The 15,921-nt window shown below is 47.6% G+C and overlaps 1 protein-coding gene across 1 annotated transcript; it reads right to left on the bottom strand.

The window, feature by feature from the left end:
• Nucleotides 1-3,700: 3,700 nt before the first annotated feature.
• Nucleotides 3,701-4,684, bottom strand: LOC124646685 (gibberellin 2-beta-dioxygenase 8-like). Its single transcript, XM_047186768.1, has one exon. The coding sequence runs from the start codon at nt 4,682-4,684 to the stop codon at nt 3,701-3,703; it is 984 nt and encodes a 327-aa protein (XP_047042724.1).
• Nucleotides 4,685-15,921: the final 11,237 nt, after the last annotated feature.

The raw sequence follows: 15,921 nt of genomic DNA, 5'->3' as shown, positions 1-15,921 counted from the left end.
CTCACCGGAGTCGGTGGTGACCGGAAGACGCTGAAGTGGAGGAGGACACGAGGAGCGAGCCTTATGGGCCGGATTCGATACGGCTCGGGCTCGCCTGGCCCTGCTATACTTGGTTGAGGCTGAAGCACGGCCCATTTCTTTTGCTTTATCATCTTCTTCCTGAACCTCACAGCAAAGTCAAATATTTTGCAATTATCAAAACAAAAAAGGTCAAATATTTTGCAACTTTGGGCATTCCTCGCAATGTTGTTTCTTGTATCCATGGAGTAAAAATCGGTACTCCAGTTTCATTGCCAACTGTTTTTGTTTCTTGCTTAGCATGAAGTTCAAAGTATCCTTAGGCCTATTCTTGGAGGAACGTTTGATTTCACCATTATTGTTCAGACATGCACTGGTGGGCACAAAAAGAGGAAATATGTTCGCCGGAGAGAACGATAGAGATGGAGGGAGCCAGAAAATCGGATTTGTGTTTACGCGTGAAAAGTAGCCTCAGCGCCCTCTCAGTCGATCACCAATTCACCACCATGTAGAACAAATTTTATTTCCTACCCAAATTAAGCTAGTTTTTGCATGTTGCACGCTTAGGCACCGCTTAAGCATGCTTATGCACTAAGCGATGGACAAACGCCTCGTCTAGGACATAAGTGGAAATCTAGGTAGTGTAACCAAGAAATTATTTTCCACAATAAAAAATCATGCAATACTTCATGATCGAGTTAGATGGGCATTATTTTCAAGGTATTTATTAGAAATTTACACATTTACATGTTCTAAATTAATGTTTATTCACATATAATAACCCATATACACACTTGTTGGTATAAACTATGCCCGCCTAGGCTGCGCCTAGGCCACTTAAGCATCGCCTAGGCACTGGGCGAATGTCAATCGTCTCGCTTACGCCTAGCGCTTTTTACAACCTTTCTACACAACTGAATCTTAGGGTTAGGTGTTGATGAGTTCTTCCCGCTGAGAATGATGTGAGGCTTGACCACAATGATGCTGGCCATGATGTCGGTGCTACTGATAATAAGGCATGGAGGAACAAGAGGCAGGAGTGGGCTAGCGCTATCTAAGCTGGCAGCGGCAACATCAGATCTGAAGCGAAAGAACTGAAGAGAACCATGCCGTTGTGTTCTATGAACTACTATTTGTGTGTATAACTTATATTTATGGTGAATTCCTACTTGATATTAAGTGGGTAACATTACAATAGATTGCTCTTTGCTAGTAGCTAGGGCTAAGCTATGTTAATTTCCTTTGCATGTTTGTTCTTATGACTGTTGTTAGTATACACTAGTGTGTGATAATATCGTCACTTGGGAGAAGTCGTTGCCACAACACTAAAGTGTATGCAATCAACCCGTCAAAATTTTCGACCTCTACTCGAAATCTAACTTTGTTGGTAGGCAAGCAAGGTGCACAAATGAGCCAACTTTTTTGATAAAAACCCTACATGCACAACATGAATTTGAACTTGGGCGGTAAATCATGACTCCGGGGAGAAGATCTCCACATATGCACGGAAATACTGCGAGAAACCAAACACGCCCTTTGTATCTACCTATCTCTGTACGGATGCATACATTCTATCTTCTCAGGTGCGGTTATGTTTGTATTTCATAGCAAACAGTTAATTTCATCGGAACATCTAGAGATTGAATCAGCTTAGGGAAAAATGGTACATGATACCATCATGATACCACTCCGAAAAATCCATCATGATAAAAATTTGTACATACTGATACTATGATACCACTCCACAAAATTCATCATCTTTTCCGCAACACCATGATGTCGAGATGTACATGCATATTTTTTGTTTGGATTTTTTTGACATCTCCAACTACGCTTAACAGACATTTCATAATGCTCCCGGATGCGAAAACACACCAACCATACGGGAAAAATAATTGTGTAGCATGATCCACAATCCCACATCTATACCTAATAATAAAGGAGCTAAGGTTTCTGCCAGAATTTTCGTCCAACTTTTTATTTTCCGATTTTGCCCTCCCACCAAAATACATAATACACCGAAATGCCATGATACCGGTTCATTATTTTCTTTTCTTTGTTGGCTCCTCTCCTTCGCATAGCCTTCGAGCAGAGCTGATTTGCGCCAGCTGCGCCGCCGCAAAGGGGAAGTGGTGACTACTTCACGGGACTAGGTGAGGCAGCCGTCGTCGAGGCAGCGCTAGATGCTGCAGCGCTCGAATGTGCGCCGAAGGGGAGGGGTTCGTCTTGACCTCGTGTGAGATAGAGACAAAATCCAATCGACTCCATGGATCCCGACGGAGCATCCGACCGAGGGTGACAGGTAGAGCTCACCGTCGGCGGGGGAATCCCAGGGGGGTCGACGGGGAGGGCCGGAGGGGTCGCGGACTTGAGCTGCTGCGGCAAGGAAGCGGCCGCTGGTGGCAGAGCAAGGGCCGAGCCGCCGAGATTTGAGTAGCGGACAGTGGCGCTGGGAGGAACCACCATGATTTTAGTAGTGGACGGCCGCGGGAGGAGCCGCCGCAATTTGGCTGCGGGCGGCGATGGTGGGCCGAGCCGCCGAGATTTGAGTAGCGGACAGTGGCGCTGGGAGGAACCACCATGATTTTAGTAGTGGACGGCCGCGGGAGGAGCCGCCGCAATTTGGCTGCGGGCGGCGATGGTGGGAGGAGTCCGCGTAGCGCCGGTGCTGAGCCGCACGGTCTAGCGGGGGCTTCCTTCATCTGAATCGGGAAGAGAAGCTGGGTATCGAAAGGGGATCGATATCCGGTTCTTTCTCTTTCAATCGCTCGCTGGCTGGTGGGTGCGTGCGTTGGTGGGCCTGGCTCTGGACCGAAATCCCCTCGATGAAGTTTCAGTCAAAGGCTGATCGCTGCCGTAGGTCGACACAGCTGGATATTTTTAGTCCCACCTCGCTTCATTATTAGGCGTTCGGCCGATTTATATACCTGAAATTTCGTCGAACCAACAAGCCTCTTCGCTGAGATCTGGTTGAAGAAATGGTGTGTGGCGACAGTGGCCTGATACGGGGAGGGAAGGATGGACAGATTGAAGAGAAAGGCACAAAGGAGAGAAATCAGTGAGCAATCTGAGTAAAACGTGGCTAGGAAAGCTCCTAAATTGCGAGTTGCCGGGCGGAAGATACCGGGGTGATGAGAGGATCACGGAGAAGAGACACGGACAGGTTACTCCAGTCTAAAAGTATGTGTCTTACTATATGAAACTGAGAAGCTAGCTAACGTGAACGGAAGTTGACTTGGTACTCCTCCATTTTAGTTGATGACATATAGCGAGCAGAATCCTGCGGTACCTCTAATTGTCGGGTGCGTCATACTTTTAACGAGAAGAGTCATGTTTTGGTTTATGGGCAATATGAACCCTGGATATTTTTAGTGAAATTATGCATAACCTAGGGACGATATAGAGGACAACCCAACAAAAAACTCTGAAATCATTTGTAATCGACTGGGATATGGATTAAATATATGACAAATTATTCACTTGATCTAATGTGATGCCGTAGCAAGGCACGGGTTCTGTGCTAGTATTAGGTTAATTCTTGGCCAAATCTTGAATTTCAGATGCCAGAATCAGAAAATGAGGGATTAGCGTATCACAAGTCACGGTGGCTTATTCTTTTTTCTTGCGAAAAATCTTGCGGCTCCAACATGAGTTAGGCCGATGCATCACGGATCCATTGCAATCACTGTGTAGCCGGCGATGGATGCTCGGGGATGCGGAACCGGGCGAGCCCGACCTTGGCGCCGGTGGCCTTGATGTCGGCCTGCACCTGTTCCCGGAACTCCCGGTAGCTGAACGGCCTGTACCTCTCCTCCCTGCCGGGGTTGCTGCTGGGGACGATGACGGCGTCCTCCTGCGGGAACGCGAAGTAGCAGAGCGACATGCGCTCGGTCCCGGGCGGCGGCGCCACCACCCTGTGCTCCACGCTCCGGTACGCGCCGCCACTCATCGCCTGCATCATGTCGCCCAGGTTCACCACCAGCGCCCCCTCCACCGGCCGCACCGCGCACCACCGCGAGGCTGGCCCGCCGCGGACGAGCACCTGCAGGCCGCCGACGAGGTCCATGTTGAGGATGGAGAGCACGGAGCTGTCCGTGTGCGGCTCCATCCCCAGGTGCCGCTGCCCGGCGGCGGGGTCGCACGGCGGGTAGCGGTACGCGCGGAAGGTGCCGCCGCGCTCCTCCAGGTACGACGCCCTCTGCTCCGCGTCGAGAGCGAGAGCGAGGTCGCCGGCCAGGGCGTCGAACAGCTTCCGGGCGATGCGCGCCATGTGCGCCACGTACTCCGCCGTCACCGCCGCCCTGAAGGCCGAGTAGGCGCCGCCGTCGTCGGGAGAATCGGCAGAAGCGTTGTCGGGGGCGAGGTGGAGGCCCTCGACCCAGTTGAGGTCCTTGACGCGGAGCGAGAGCGCCGGCGTGCCCCAGAAGTAGCCGGGCAGCTTGGGCTTCTCCGCCGGGTCCGTGTCGAGGAGGTCGCGCGTGAGGCGGAAGAGGCGGGCGGTGAGGTCGGCGGGGACGCCGTGGTTGACCAGCCGGAACACGCCGTGGTCCCGGCACGCCGCCGCCAGCTGCTCCGTGAAACGGCTGGAGGACTCGTGGTCGAGGTCCAGCGTAGGCAGCTCCAGCTCCTCCAGCTTGCGCTCGTGCGCTGCTGCCTGCTGCTCCATGGATCGATCGAGACGGTCAAGTGGCAGTCCAGTTGACCTGAGAGATCTGGAAGGGGCTGAGCAGAGCGGGGCAGGGGAGGAATATTCATGGCCAGAGCGGAACAGGGGAAGGGGCCGACCTATTAATTACCCGCAAAAAAAAAGACAGCCTTTATTTGTATGCAAATAGACAAGGCCACCTCTAGGAATCGGATCCCGGCAGGTTGCTTCCCATCGGACCCCTGCACAGCCGTTTGATCTGTTTCAGCTGAACCGTGGGATGTGAAGCAGCAGGCCCACACATGTAGTAAGTCACCCATGGGTTAATTATATTAGTTAATGCTTCCGTGATTGAAGCTATGCAGAGATGGCGCCTCCACTTATGTCTCCATGCGTCTGATACATGCTCTCTCCTTCCTGTAGTAGAACATAGGATCTGGCTGCTTCCGAACTGCTTCCTTGGAGAACCATGGCGCACCTCACAGAGAACATCGAATATCCTACATATACAAATCCATTTTTCCGGCGTGCTTCATGTGTGATTGATCCTCAGTTGAGAGAGAAGTTGGGTGTACATGCAACTGATGGAATCGGCCCTAGTACTATTGAAGAAATCGGGAATCCCCCTGTTGTGAACCATGTCGATGTAGAGGTAAAGTTCAGTAAACCTGGAAACTCTGTAATCATCTTGTACGTCAATTTGAACCAGTGATTTTAGTTCGTTTGAATATTTATCTGGAAATCCGTATGTTTGCCTGCAACAAGGAAGCTTCCTTTTAAAGTGTTAGAATTGTTTACAAGGAATGTCAAATTCATTATGTGCAATACATGCTAGGGGCGTTCGTGCATGGAGCCTTGTTTCAGCATGTTAGAAGCTTTTTTATGGAACATATGAAGCTATTTGTTCAACAGGCAAAGCAACCATACGTAGCTGGTGTATTCTAGTTTTTTATTTTCTAAAAGTTTAAATTGTTGAAGCACATTGGTTTGTTTGATGTAAGCATGTAGATGACTTGTAGAAGCATAATTGGTAGGCAGCCACAAACGCAAGTTATAAACGCTTCTATAAATATAATTTGATGCTTCCATTTGCAGGATGTTGAGATGGTTAACCAAGAGAGCTCTCCGATTCAAGAAGAGCGAGAAGGAGAATGCTCTAGGCCATTGTGTCCACACGTTGGAATGGTTTTCAACACCATCGATGATGCTCAGATGTTTTATAATGGGTACGCGGAGAAAGCAGGTTTTGGGAGTAGGATAGGATGCTCTAAAAGAAGCCAGAAAAAGGGATGTGACCATTTAATAAGAAGGGATTTCGAGTGTGCTCATGCACGGAAGGCTGTTGTTGCTGAGAGTAAGGGGGAAGGTCTGTTAGATCCAGAGGTGTTCGATGCAGTGGATTAAAAACTGTACGGCCTTCAGGTTGTACGGCCGCAAGCGTTTTGGGATTAAAAACTGTAGTTGGTATATGTTTTCGTTTACATGCTTCCAGGATGCACGAAATGCTGAAGACGCAATCTGGAGCTAGTGTCATATTATTTGTAGGCATGTAACCGTAGTCTAGGTTGTCTTGGGTTTGATCATGTAAAGTACAGGGTACTTTTGCTTTTGTGAACTATTAGAGTAGCTTCTAAAGAAGATATTACTTGCTTCTGGTGGACAGTATAATTGCTTCTGGTCTGAGAAATATCAGAATAGTTTGTAAGCTGTATGTAAGTAGCTTCTGGCAGCCAATATGGTTGCTTCTGTGTAATCTGAGAATAGTTTCTAATAAAAATTGCTTCCAGCATCGAATATTGACACTTCTGAGTAGTCCCAGAATAGTTTCTAAACTAGTTAACAATTGATTGTACAAGCCAATGGTCACGTAATAATGTGCCGCATTTTAAGACTAATACAAAAAATGAAGTAACATGGTGTGACGGCATGAATATCACAGAGTGAGATTCAACCAGTTTTAATATGTCGGTAGCGTCATTAGCTTGTCACATATTATTGCAGTTCACAGGGAGTAGTAGCTTTTCACATATTATTGCAGTTCACAGGGAGTAGTAGCTTGTCACATATTATTGCAGTTCACAGCCACAAAGTAGATACATGTTGGAAAGACAGTGCAAAGTCTCCACATAAAAAGATTAAAACAACGATGCAGGTGTCAATCTGCAGCTAATCGAGTAATGCTTCTACATCAAAGGAAGCACGGACATTTATTTCTTATTCAGCATCCTGGCTGCACGGATAGTTACTTCTTCTTCAACACCCAGGTAGGATCGACTTTGTTCAATGACGATGTCAGGATCTTGTAGGATATGAGCATCCGAAGTTGAATCAAATCCTGGAAAAATCAGTTAGGTGCGGTTAGGACAATGAAGTTGTGTGTAAATTCAGTGAGCTCCTTCTATTGAAACAAATGAGTGTAAATTGCAATGTGAGTATGAACTAGTAGCATGGTAACAAAACTGCCAACGCGAAAAATATAGTAATAGGTTTTTAAAAAACTATTGGTATTAAAAAAGTTGGTAGAAACCTGGTTAAAAGGCTTCATTGTCTTGCCGTCAAATTGTGTCATGAACATCATTACAAAAACTCTGCAGTCAAATCTGATCAAGAAACATGGAAAACAGGTTAGCGAAAAATAAGCAAAGAGGAGAGAATATTTGTGTATTTGGGTGTCATTCTCTTACATGGTGGTCTGCTGGCGCAAATCTTGAGGATTGTTCTGGACAAACTGGCCAAAGTTTGTTTTAGGAAATGCGTTGGCAAAGGATGCAAGTTTGATAAAATTAATCACCTGTGAATAAGCAGAAAAAAGTAAGAGAACCAAATATTCGTGGTGCTGACGACCCAGTATATGGAAAAAACATGTATGAATGGTACGAAGCAGGTTCTTCGTATGTGAGAGCATATCAGTATGGGTAGAGAAGCATGGTTAGCATGGTACTGAAACAGGCGAAATTGGCTAAGTGAGTAAAGACATTGAAAAAATTAAGCATGTGAGAGCATATTAGTATGGGTAGAGAAGCATGGTTAGCATGGTACTGAAGCAGGCGAAATTGGCTAAGTGAGTAAAGACATTGAAAAAAATTAAGCATGTGAGAGCATATTAGTATGGGTAGAGAAGCATGATTAGCATGGTACTGAAGCAGGCGAAATTGGCTAGCTGTGCTATATTCAATTTTGTAGAATTCACGATATGGTGATTCTTCATGATCACCGGTGAGCATCACCGGCCTAGTTCCAGATGGAAGCCCCAGCGCTTTAACTACCATTTCTTTGTTGAACACTATGCTTGTTTTGTTCTTACTATTTATGAATTCACCTAGCTCCGCATCAATCCTTATTACTATCCATTCAAGCAATCCCTTGGGAGCTGAGAATGCGCCAATTTCCAGAAGTACACCCCACCCTCGATCAGTAATGAGTTTTCTCCGAGGATCCTTAAGCCCAAGCACTATGTCTCTCAACCGAGCGGCTGAAAAACGATTCTTGAGCATACAATTTGGATCGTCATCCTTCGTCATTTTGTAGTAAGTTGCTGGAAAAAACAATCAGTAGCATGTTGAATGTTTGAGATGACATATAAGTATGTATAAACAAACTTTGTGGAAGCATGATAGAAATCAGAAGCACCAATTTTTTTATGATAGAAACGAGAAGCATCATATTTGTTTAAATGAAACATATTAAAATCAACGCAATAGCATATCAGTAGCACAGTTGCCTTGAAACAAACATAATCAACTCAGGAGCATCACTCACATGGTATGAAGCATATTACAATCAATGTAGAAGCAGACATATTTGAAATATATAATATAACAATGTTTCCCACCGATTGCACAAAATATGTACCAAATTCATCGTCATCAGTGCATGATCCTTGAACACTAAAATTGCTACTATTCGTAATGGTGTACATGGAAACATAAAAATTGCTACTATTACCCAGTCAAGAGCTACAAATTTGCACATAGAATTGATGAACACAAAATAATTATATGATTCCCGTTTGAAAAAGCGAATCCAAAATTCGTAATGGTTGGAGAACATGTAGATATTGTTTATACAAGTTGCAAACACATGGAGACCTAGAGGTATCTCGTTACCTTGTACAGTGGTCGCGTAGCCGTCGAAAGTACCAAATCGGTGACAATGCGAGATGGAAGCAACGTCCTGGGCTGAGATTCGGCCGGGATGAACGGCCTGAATCCCTGTGCCGGCCGCAAGCAGATGGTGCCGGTGGAGATGCTTCCACTCGAATCGCGCGCGAGGCCGTCGGGGTGGGGAACAGCGGGATGGGGAGCAGGGCGAGATGGGGAGCAGCAGGATGCGGAGCAGGGCGAGGACGACGTGGAGCAGGGCGAGGACGACGGGGAACAGGGCGATGACGACGGGGAGCAGGATGGGGAGCAGCGGTCGTCCCGACGGGATGGGGAGCAGCGCCTAGGCGGCGTTAGCGCTGAACTGGGCCTGGGCGTGATTTCGGGAGGCAATAACTGCCGCATTATTGACTCTCCAAAAAATGTCATTATTTTTAGAAAGGTAGGAGTAAAATAGGAAGGGGAGCCGCACGATCTGGAGCTAAATCGACGTCTCCCGAGAGGTCCGACGGAAGAGCTGCCATCGGACTCCGTCATATAGTATTTACCAATAGACAAACCCCATATTTACCCCGTTTACCACATGTCCACAGCTGAAGTTAATTCTCGATTAGATGAATTTCATGTGTAATTCATGTACAATTAGATATAATTTGGACTTCAACTGCAATTTCCTACTACCTCTGTTTTAATGAATATATTGATGCACACAAGGTTTTTCAAGATTTATCTTTAACCAACACGAATTCATGTAAATAAGAAATAAGAATAACTGATATAGAATTGGTAGTATCATTAGAAAATGTTTTCAATACGAATCGAACACTATCAAGTTTGTACTATACGGGTGAAATATTGCCACTACCGCAACCCGATGACAAACTCGAGCTGTCAGGCGTCAACTTAGACGACTTCTCCGATGACTACGAGTTCAACAAGTGGAACAAGGTATTCATTCCGCACAAGAATGCGGAGGTCTTGGAGGAGCAGGCAGAGTGTGGCGCCAAGGAGCAGTTCAAGGGCGATCCGGAGCAGGTGGCAATCCTGGCATCCTTCAACGTGCAGCGCAACCGAAGGATCTGGGAGCAAGTTCGCGAGGAGACCAACGTTACCATCTTCGACCGCGTTGTCGAGATCTCACGCGAGCTAACAGTCATGGAAGAGGCATGTCGCCTCCTCATGGCAACAGAACGACAGAGCCTACGAGGCTGCCGTGTGTGAGGATGCAAGGCTCGCCTAGAATAAGGAATCACCTAAATACACCTAAGTTTGATTAAAATTTCTAAGTTTTTTTAAATTTATTTATCAGAAATAATTATGAAGATCGCTGGTGTAGCCGTGTAGGCAACACTTCCTCAAATAGGGAAAGCTGGTGTCGGTGCCCCCCAATATAAAACTACTGGTGCACCTGCCACCATCTATTTAGAGGTTGCCGGTGAAGATGTTCTTACAGTTTCAACTGAACCTACATTTTGGAAGAAAAAATGCCGAAAATTGAATCATGGAGGAAGGGAGAGGGATCTTCAACTTTGTTACGGGCTAAGGGCATCTCCAACCGGGCGACACAAACGGATGCTCCGTTTGCGATCGCGCGGTCAAAAAATGTGTCTGCACTCAGGCCAGCGGCCAGACGCATAGTGACCGGGTTGTCCGCGAAGACGCAAACATGGACCAAATATACGTCTCGGATGCGGTGTTGGTCGTGCCGCGTGACCGCTCGCTTCTCCCATGGGTCTGCCTAGCAGTGACCTATGTCGACGCGTCTTCTCAGGCGCACCAGTACTGGCGATGAGGCATCGCTTTGGCAGTCTGCACCACGTTAATGGCGATGCTTCGCGTGCCGAATGGCCGACGCCCACCTCTACCAACGGAGTTAATAGCGATGCCACGCGTGTCGCACCCCTCTGATGCCTCTGGCGTATATAAAGAGGGGCACGTGCTCGGCTGCCTCATCATTTCCACCACACAAACCGTATCCGCCACAACCTTACCCGTAGCGCTGCCTCCACCTCCGACTCCACCTCCCCGACAGACAGCTCCGATGACGAGAGCGAAGATAGCGGACAACATCATCGACACGGCCATGGAAGCGAAGTTCATGGCTGATGCAGAGCAGGAGACAGAGGAGGAGCGGACGGCCTAAGCGGCGTTCAACACGGAGGAGCAACTCCGCAGGGAGGCGGCTTCCGCAGAGGAGGAGTCCGACGATGACTTCGACTGGAGCGGGCCTAACCCGAAGGAGAAGACGGCGAAGAAGAGGGCCTTAGTCGCGTCCTTCGAGACGCTGAATAAGGCCGAGGATGAGCCAACAAGGCGCTGCGACATCGGCTACTTGAGGACGTGGCGGCCCACCAAGCTCTGACGACCACGCGACAGATGGAGTGGCTGGCGGCAGAGAAGCTGATAAGAAGGGAGGAAGGCAACAACGGGGCGAGGCTGTCAACCGTCCCAAGGGACCACAAGTAGTCTAGGACCTTTTTCCTATGAATGAAAAATTTTGTTCGAAAAATAATATGGATCGATCCGCTGAGAGCCTGGGAGTACACTCAACGCAAATAGTTCGGCAGTAAAAAGACAACTATTTTTGTACCGCAGTCCGACCTAAATGACACGCGGACTATTTTGGACGTGTGAAATGGGTCGGCTCCGTTACACTCAACCAGCATTGTCTTCGCGCACTGTAGAGGTAGCCCGCTGAGTCTACAGGAGTAACAGGACCATCAATTATTTTGTTAGCTACCTTTGTTGGATCAACCAATCGGTGTTTCCTTTAGATAGCCGATCACGAATTGGAGTTTGAGTTGATAGCCGATCTTGCGGGCCTTGGCTTGCAAATCCAATAAACTCCTCTCATACCGGAGATATAAAACGTTGACCAACGGGGGAATGATCCCTCTCTTGACTATATGTTGTTTTTTTTTTAGAGAATGTGGTCTTTATTGATCAAGAAACATCATTACAAAGTTCGTCCCGGATGAAACCCGGGATAACACCTACTGAAATATTACAAACCAAATGCTCAGAACAACGAGCCAACTTGTGTGCTACCACATTCACATCACGACTAGCGAATTTAAACGAACAGGACTCAAAGTCCGTTGCTAAGGTTTTGATATCAGCAATAACTGAGCCCAAAGGAGAGCGATCCAAGCCCTTCGAAGAGATGCGTTGAACCAGAGATAAACAATCCGATACCAGAACGGCTTTTGTTACTCCATGATCACGTGAAATCACCAGAGCTTGTCGCGCGGCCAGAGCTTCAGCCATCTCCGGAGAGGGTAGCCCAGCCAGTCCTTCACTTACTGACAAGATGAAGTCGCCATCATGGTTCCTGAGAACGATGCCACAACCCATCCGATTCTCCTGCGGAAAGAGAGCTGCATCGACATTTATACAAGTAAAACCTTCCGGGGGAGGCGACCACCGTGGAGGAACAGCTCCACCCCGAACCTTGGGCGCTGATGGCGGGGGAACCAGATGTGTCAAGATCATCTGCACATATGCCAAAATTTTTGAGACAACAACAGCAATCCGGGTTTGCTCTGAGTTGTTCCTCACATCATTCCTAGCATTCCAGATGTGCCAAACCACCACCGCTAACACAGTAGCATTTGTCTTGGATTCTCTTTTCAAGAAATCGAAAACCCATTGCTTTGCATTCACCAGCTCTTTGCGTCTCAGCTGTAGAGGATAGTGTTGCTTAATTTCCTTCCAAATCTCTCTAGCCAGGGGACAGAATAAGAATAAGTGCTCCACTCTTTCCACTTGGCCACAGAAAACACACTGATCGTCCGTGGGAATATGACGATGTACCAGCTGGTGGCCTGTTGGGAGACAGTCATGAACCATTCGCCACAACACAATCTTCATCTTCCCCGGAGCTGAAATTTTCCAAAGTTCCTTCCAGCATTTCTGTTCTGCAGCGAAGTCAGAGGACGCACCACGTCCTCCCGTATTCTGGCAGCAGAAGAAACTCTTTGTCCGAGCCAGGTTATACGCCGACCGGACTGAATATTGGCCAAATCTATCGTGTGGCCAGGACACAAAATCTGCTCCTCCATGTCTGCTAATTGGGACTTGCAAAATTTCCTCTGCTAGCTCCTCATGAAAGAAAGCTCTAACCGTGTCCTCCTCCCATCCATTTCCATGTTCATTCATCAGATAACGAACCTTGGCTGTCGAGGGAATAGGAGTGAGTGGTTTGATGGTACCTTGCTGATGTCCAGGGATCCAATTATCAGTCATGATCTTCACTGATTCTCCATCCCCAATGCCCCATCGAATACCCTTTTTGAGCAACTCTCGCCCAAACAAAATTGAACGCCAAGTAAAGGACGCCGATCTCGGTTTACCCGCAGATAAGAAGTCAGTATTCGGAAAATAGCGACCTTTTAACACCCTTGCACATAGCGAGGTCGGATTTGTAATTAGGCGCCAAGCTTGTTTTCCCAGCATTGCTTGGTTAAAGAGACCAAAGTCCCTAAACCCCATACCACCGAGAGATTTTGGTGAAGAAAGCCATTCCCACGACCTCCAGTGCATCTTCTTCACACCATCCTCAAAACCCCACCAATGGTCTGCAACACTGCCTGTCATCTTATCGCAAATCGAAACTGGGACTTGGAAACAACTCATGACATAGTTTGGAATGGCTTGAACTACAGACTTGAGCCATGTTTCTTTCCCAGCTCGGGATAGTGGTCTACCCGAGCAACCAGTGGCACACTTCCAGACTCTTTCAAGCAAGAAACTTGAAGGATGATGTGGCTGCTCTAGCAATCTCTGTCGGCATGCCTAGGTATGTGTCCCGAAGAATCTCATTTGACACCTCCAGAGCCTCTTTCACCCGGTCTCTGATGTTACCTTGACATTTAGTTCCGAAGAAGATGGAGGATTTCTGTAAATTAACTTTTTGACCAGAAGCCTCACAGTAAGTGTTGAGAACTGATTTCAGAGATTCAACACTACTTGGATCACTGCGTGCAAAGAAGATACTGTCATATGCGAAGAGTAAGTGTGATATAGAGGGGCCTTGTCGACCATTTTTTAGTCCTTGTAGCTCACCAAGACCCTCCTTCTTCTGCATCAGACATGATAAACCTTCCGTACACAATAAGAATAAATAATGACTAATTGGGTCTCCCTGACGGATCCCTCGAGATGGAACCACAGGAGATGTTAAAACCCCATTGACCTTCACTCGCATATCTAGCCGAAGTGACACATCTCATCACTGATTTGATCCAGCTATCAGCAAAGCCGAGCTTACACAGACAACCATGAAGGTATTCCCATTCAATCCTGTCATACGCCTTCATCATATCAATTTTGAGAGCGAAGAAGGGGTGCTTGCTCTGCTGACGACGAACTGTATGAAGACTTTCATAAGCAATAAGAGCGCTGTCCGTGATCAACCGTCCTGGGACAAACGCACTCTGAAACTCGGATACAACATCCGGCAACAGAAGTTTCAGTCTATTAGCAACAACTTTGGACGCAATTTTGTATAAGACATTGCACAGACTAATTGGTCTAAATTTAGACAAGTGTTTGGCCTTAGTCACCTTGGGTATTAGTACAATTACTGAGTCACAGAAACCCTCCGGAATCTCCTCTCCACCCAAGAAACTGCGAACTGCATCGCAAACCATATTCTCCACCAGGTCCCAGTGCACTTGGTAGAACATAGCAGGGAAACCGTCCGGGCCAGGCGCCTTAGTCGGTCCCATTTGGAAGAGTGCAACTTTAATCTCTTCATTGGAATAATCTTTGCACAAATCAGCATTCATCTGATCGTCCACCTTGGATGGAATAGCCTCAAGAACAGAATCCATAGATGAAATTGGTTCCGAAGAGAACAAGGTCTCGCACCAATCATGAACCATATCTTTAATTTCACTCTGGTCAGTACAAATCGAGCCATCCTCCCTAGTCAAAGCATCAATACGGTTTGTGTTTTTCCTCCCCGTACACCTCCGATGGAAGAAGGCAGTGTTTCGGTCCCCCTCACGGAGCCATTCCACACGCGAGCGTTGCCGAGCCATAATCTCTTCTCTCTCAAAGAGCTCACAAAGCTGGCCCTCAACACTCTTCTCCTCAGCCACCACATCCTCCGAGGGATGGGAATTGCGAAGGGAACGTAGGCGACGCTCCAAGCGACCAATCTCACGACGAACCGAGCCAAACGTCATATGACTCCAATCCTTCAGAGTTCCCGCCAGTTTATTCAAACTAGCAAATGCCGAGTGCATAGGATTCGGCCCAGTGGCACTATCGGCCCAACAAGCCTCCACTGTAGCAGTGTAGCTCTCGGCCCTCTTCCGGGCAGCTTCATATCTAAAACCTTGTTGCATCGGTACGAGTATGGTAGGGCTGGCTCCGCTGCAAAGAGATTAGAATAGCATAATGGTCCGAAGAAGTAGTGATAATATTCTCCATCGTACACTCTTCAAACAATGATGTGAAACTCTCATTGGCTACCCCACGATCAAGACGCACTCGCACATTGCATTGTGCATCTTGTTTATTTGTCCAAGTGTATTTGGGGCCCAAAAACCGAGATCGAGATAAATTGCAAACATCCAAGCAGTCTCGGAACATTTGCATTTGAGTTTCGACCTGTCCGCTGAACCATAATGTTCATCCCGGAGAAGAACCTCATTGAAGTCTCCACAACACAACCAAGCTCCCTCCCATTCACGGCGAAGTCGACGTAGCATGTCCCAGAAGAAGTGACGCAGCTCCCGTCGTGGCTCCCCGTATACAAAGGTAGCACGCCATGGTTCCAAATCCGCAGAAGACACTGTCACATCAATGACGTGCGCATTGGCTCCACGTAAGGACACCGTATACGGCTGCTTCCAAAAGAGCGCAAGGCCACCGCTCCGGCCCTCGCAACTGACAGCAAAGGAACCCGTGTAGCCCAGTGACCACATAAAATTCCTTGCCTTCGTATCCCACATTTTGGTTTCAGACAAAAATAGGATACAGGGTCTGAATGTCTTCACTAACCAGCGAAGTTCTCCCACCGTCGCGTCCGACCCAAGTCCGCGACAGTTCCAAAGCACAAAGACTCATTGCGTCGGGCGGGACTGCGCTGCAGTCTCCGCCGCATCCGCCGATCGAGATGTATTAGTCCTCATCTTCTTGTTTGAGTCT

Source organism: Lolium rigidum, chromosome 4 (genome assembly GCF_022539505.1).
Source record: "Lolium rigidum isolate FL_2022 chromosome 4, APGP_CSIRO_Lrig_0.1, whole genome shotgun sequence".
In the NCBI taxonomy this organism is placed as follows: Eukaryota; Viridiplantae; Streptophyta; class Magnoliopsida; order Poales; family Poaceae; genus Lolium; species Lolium rigidum.
Note: the sequence above shows the minus strand (reverse complement) of the source record. Positions and strands in the feature narration are given on the sequence as shown.

Excerpts from the sequence above, each read along its gene's own strand:
- LOC124646685 (XM_047186768.1), bottom strand. The coding sequence starts at position 4,684 with ATGGAGCAGCAGGCAGCAGCGCACGAGCGCAAGCTGGAGGAGCTGGAG.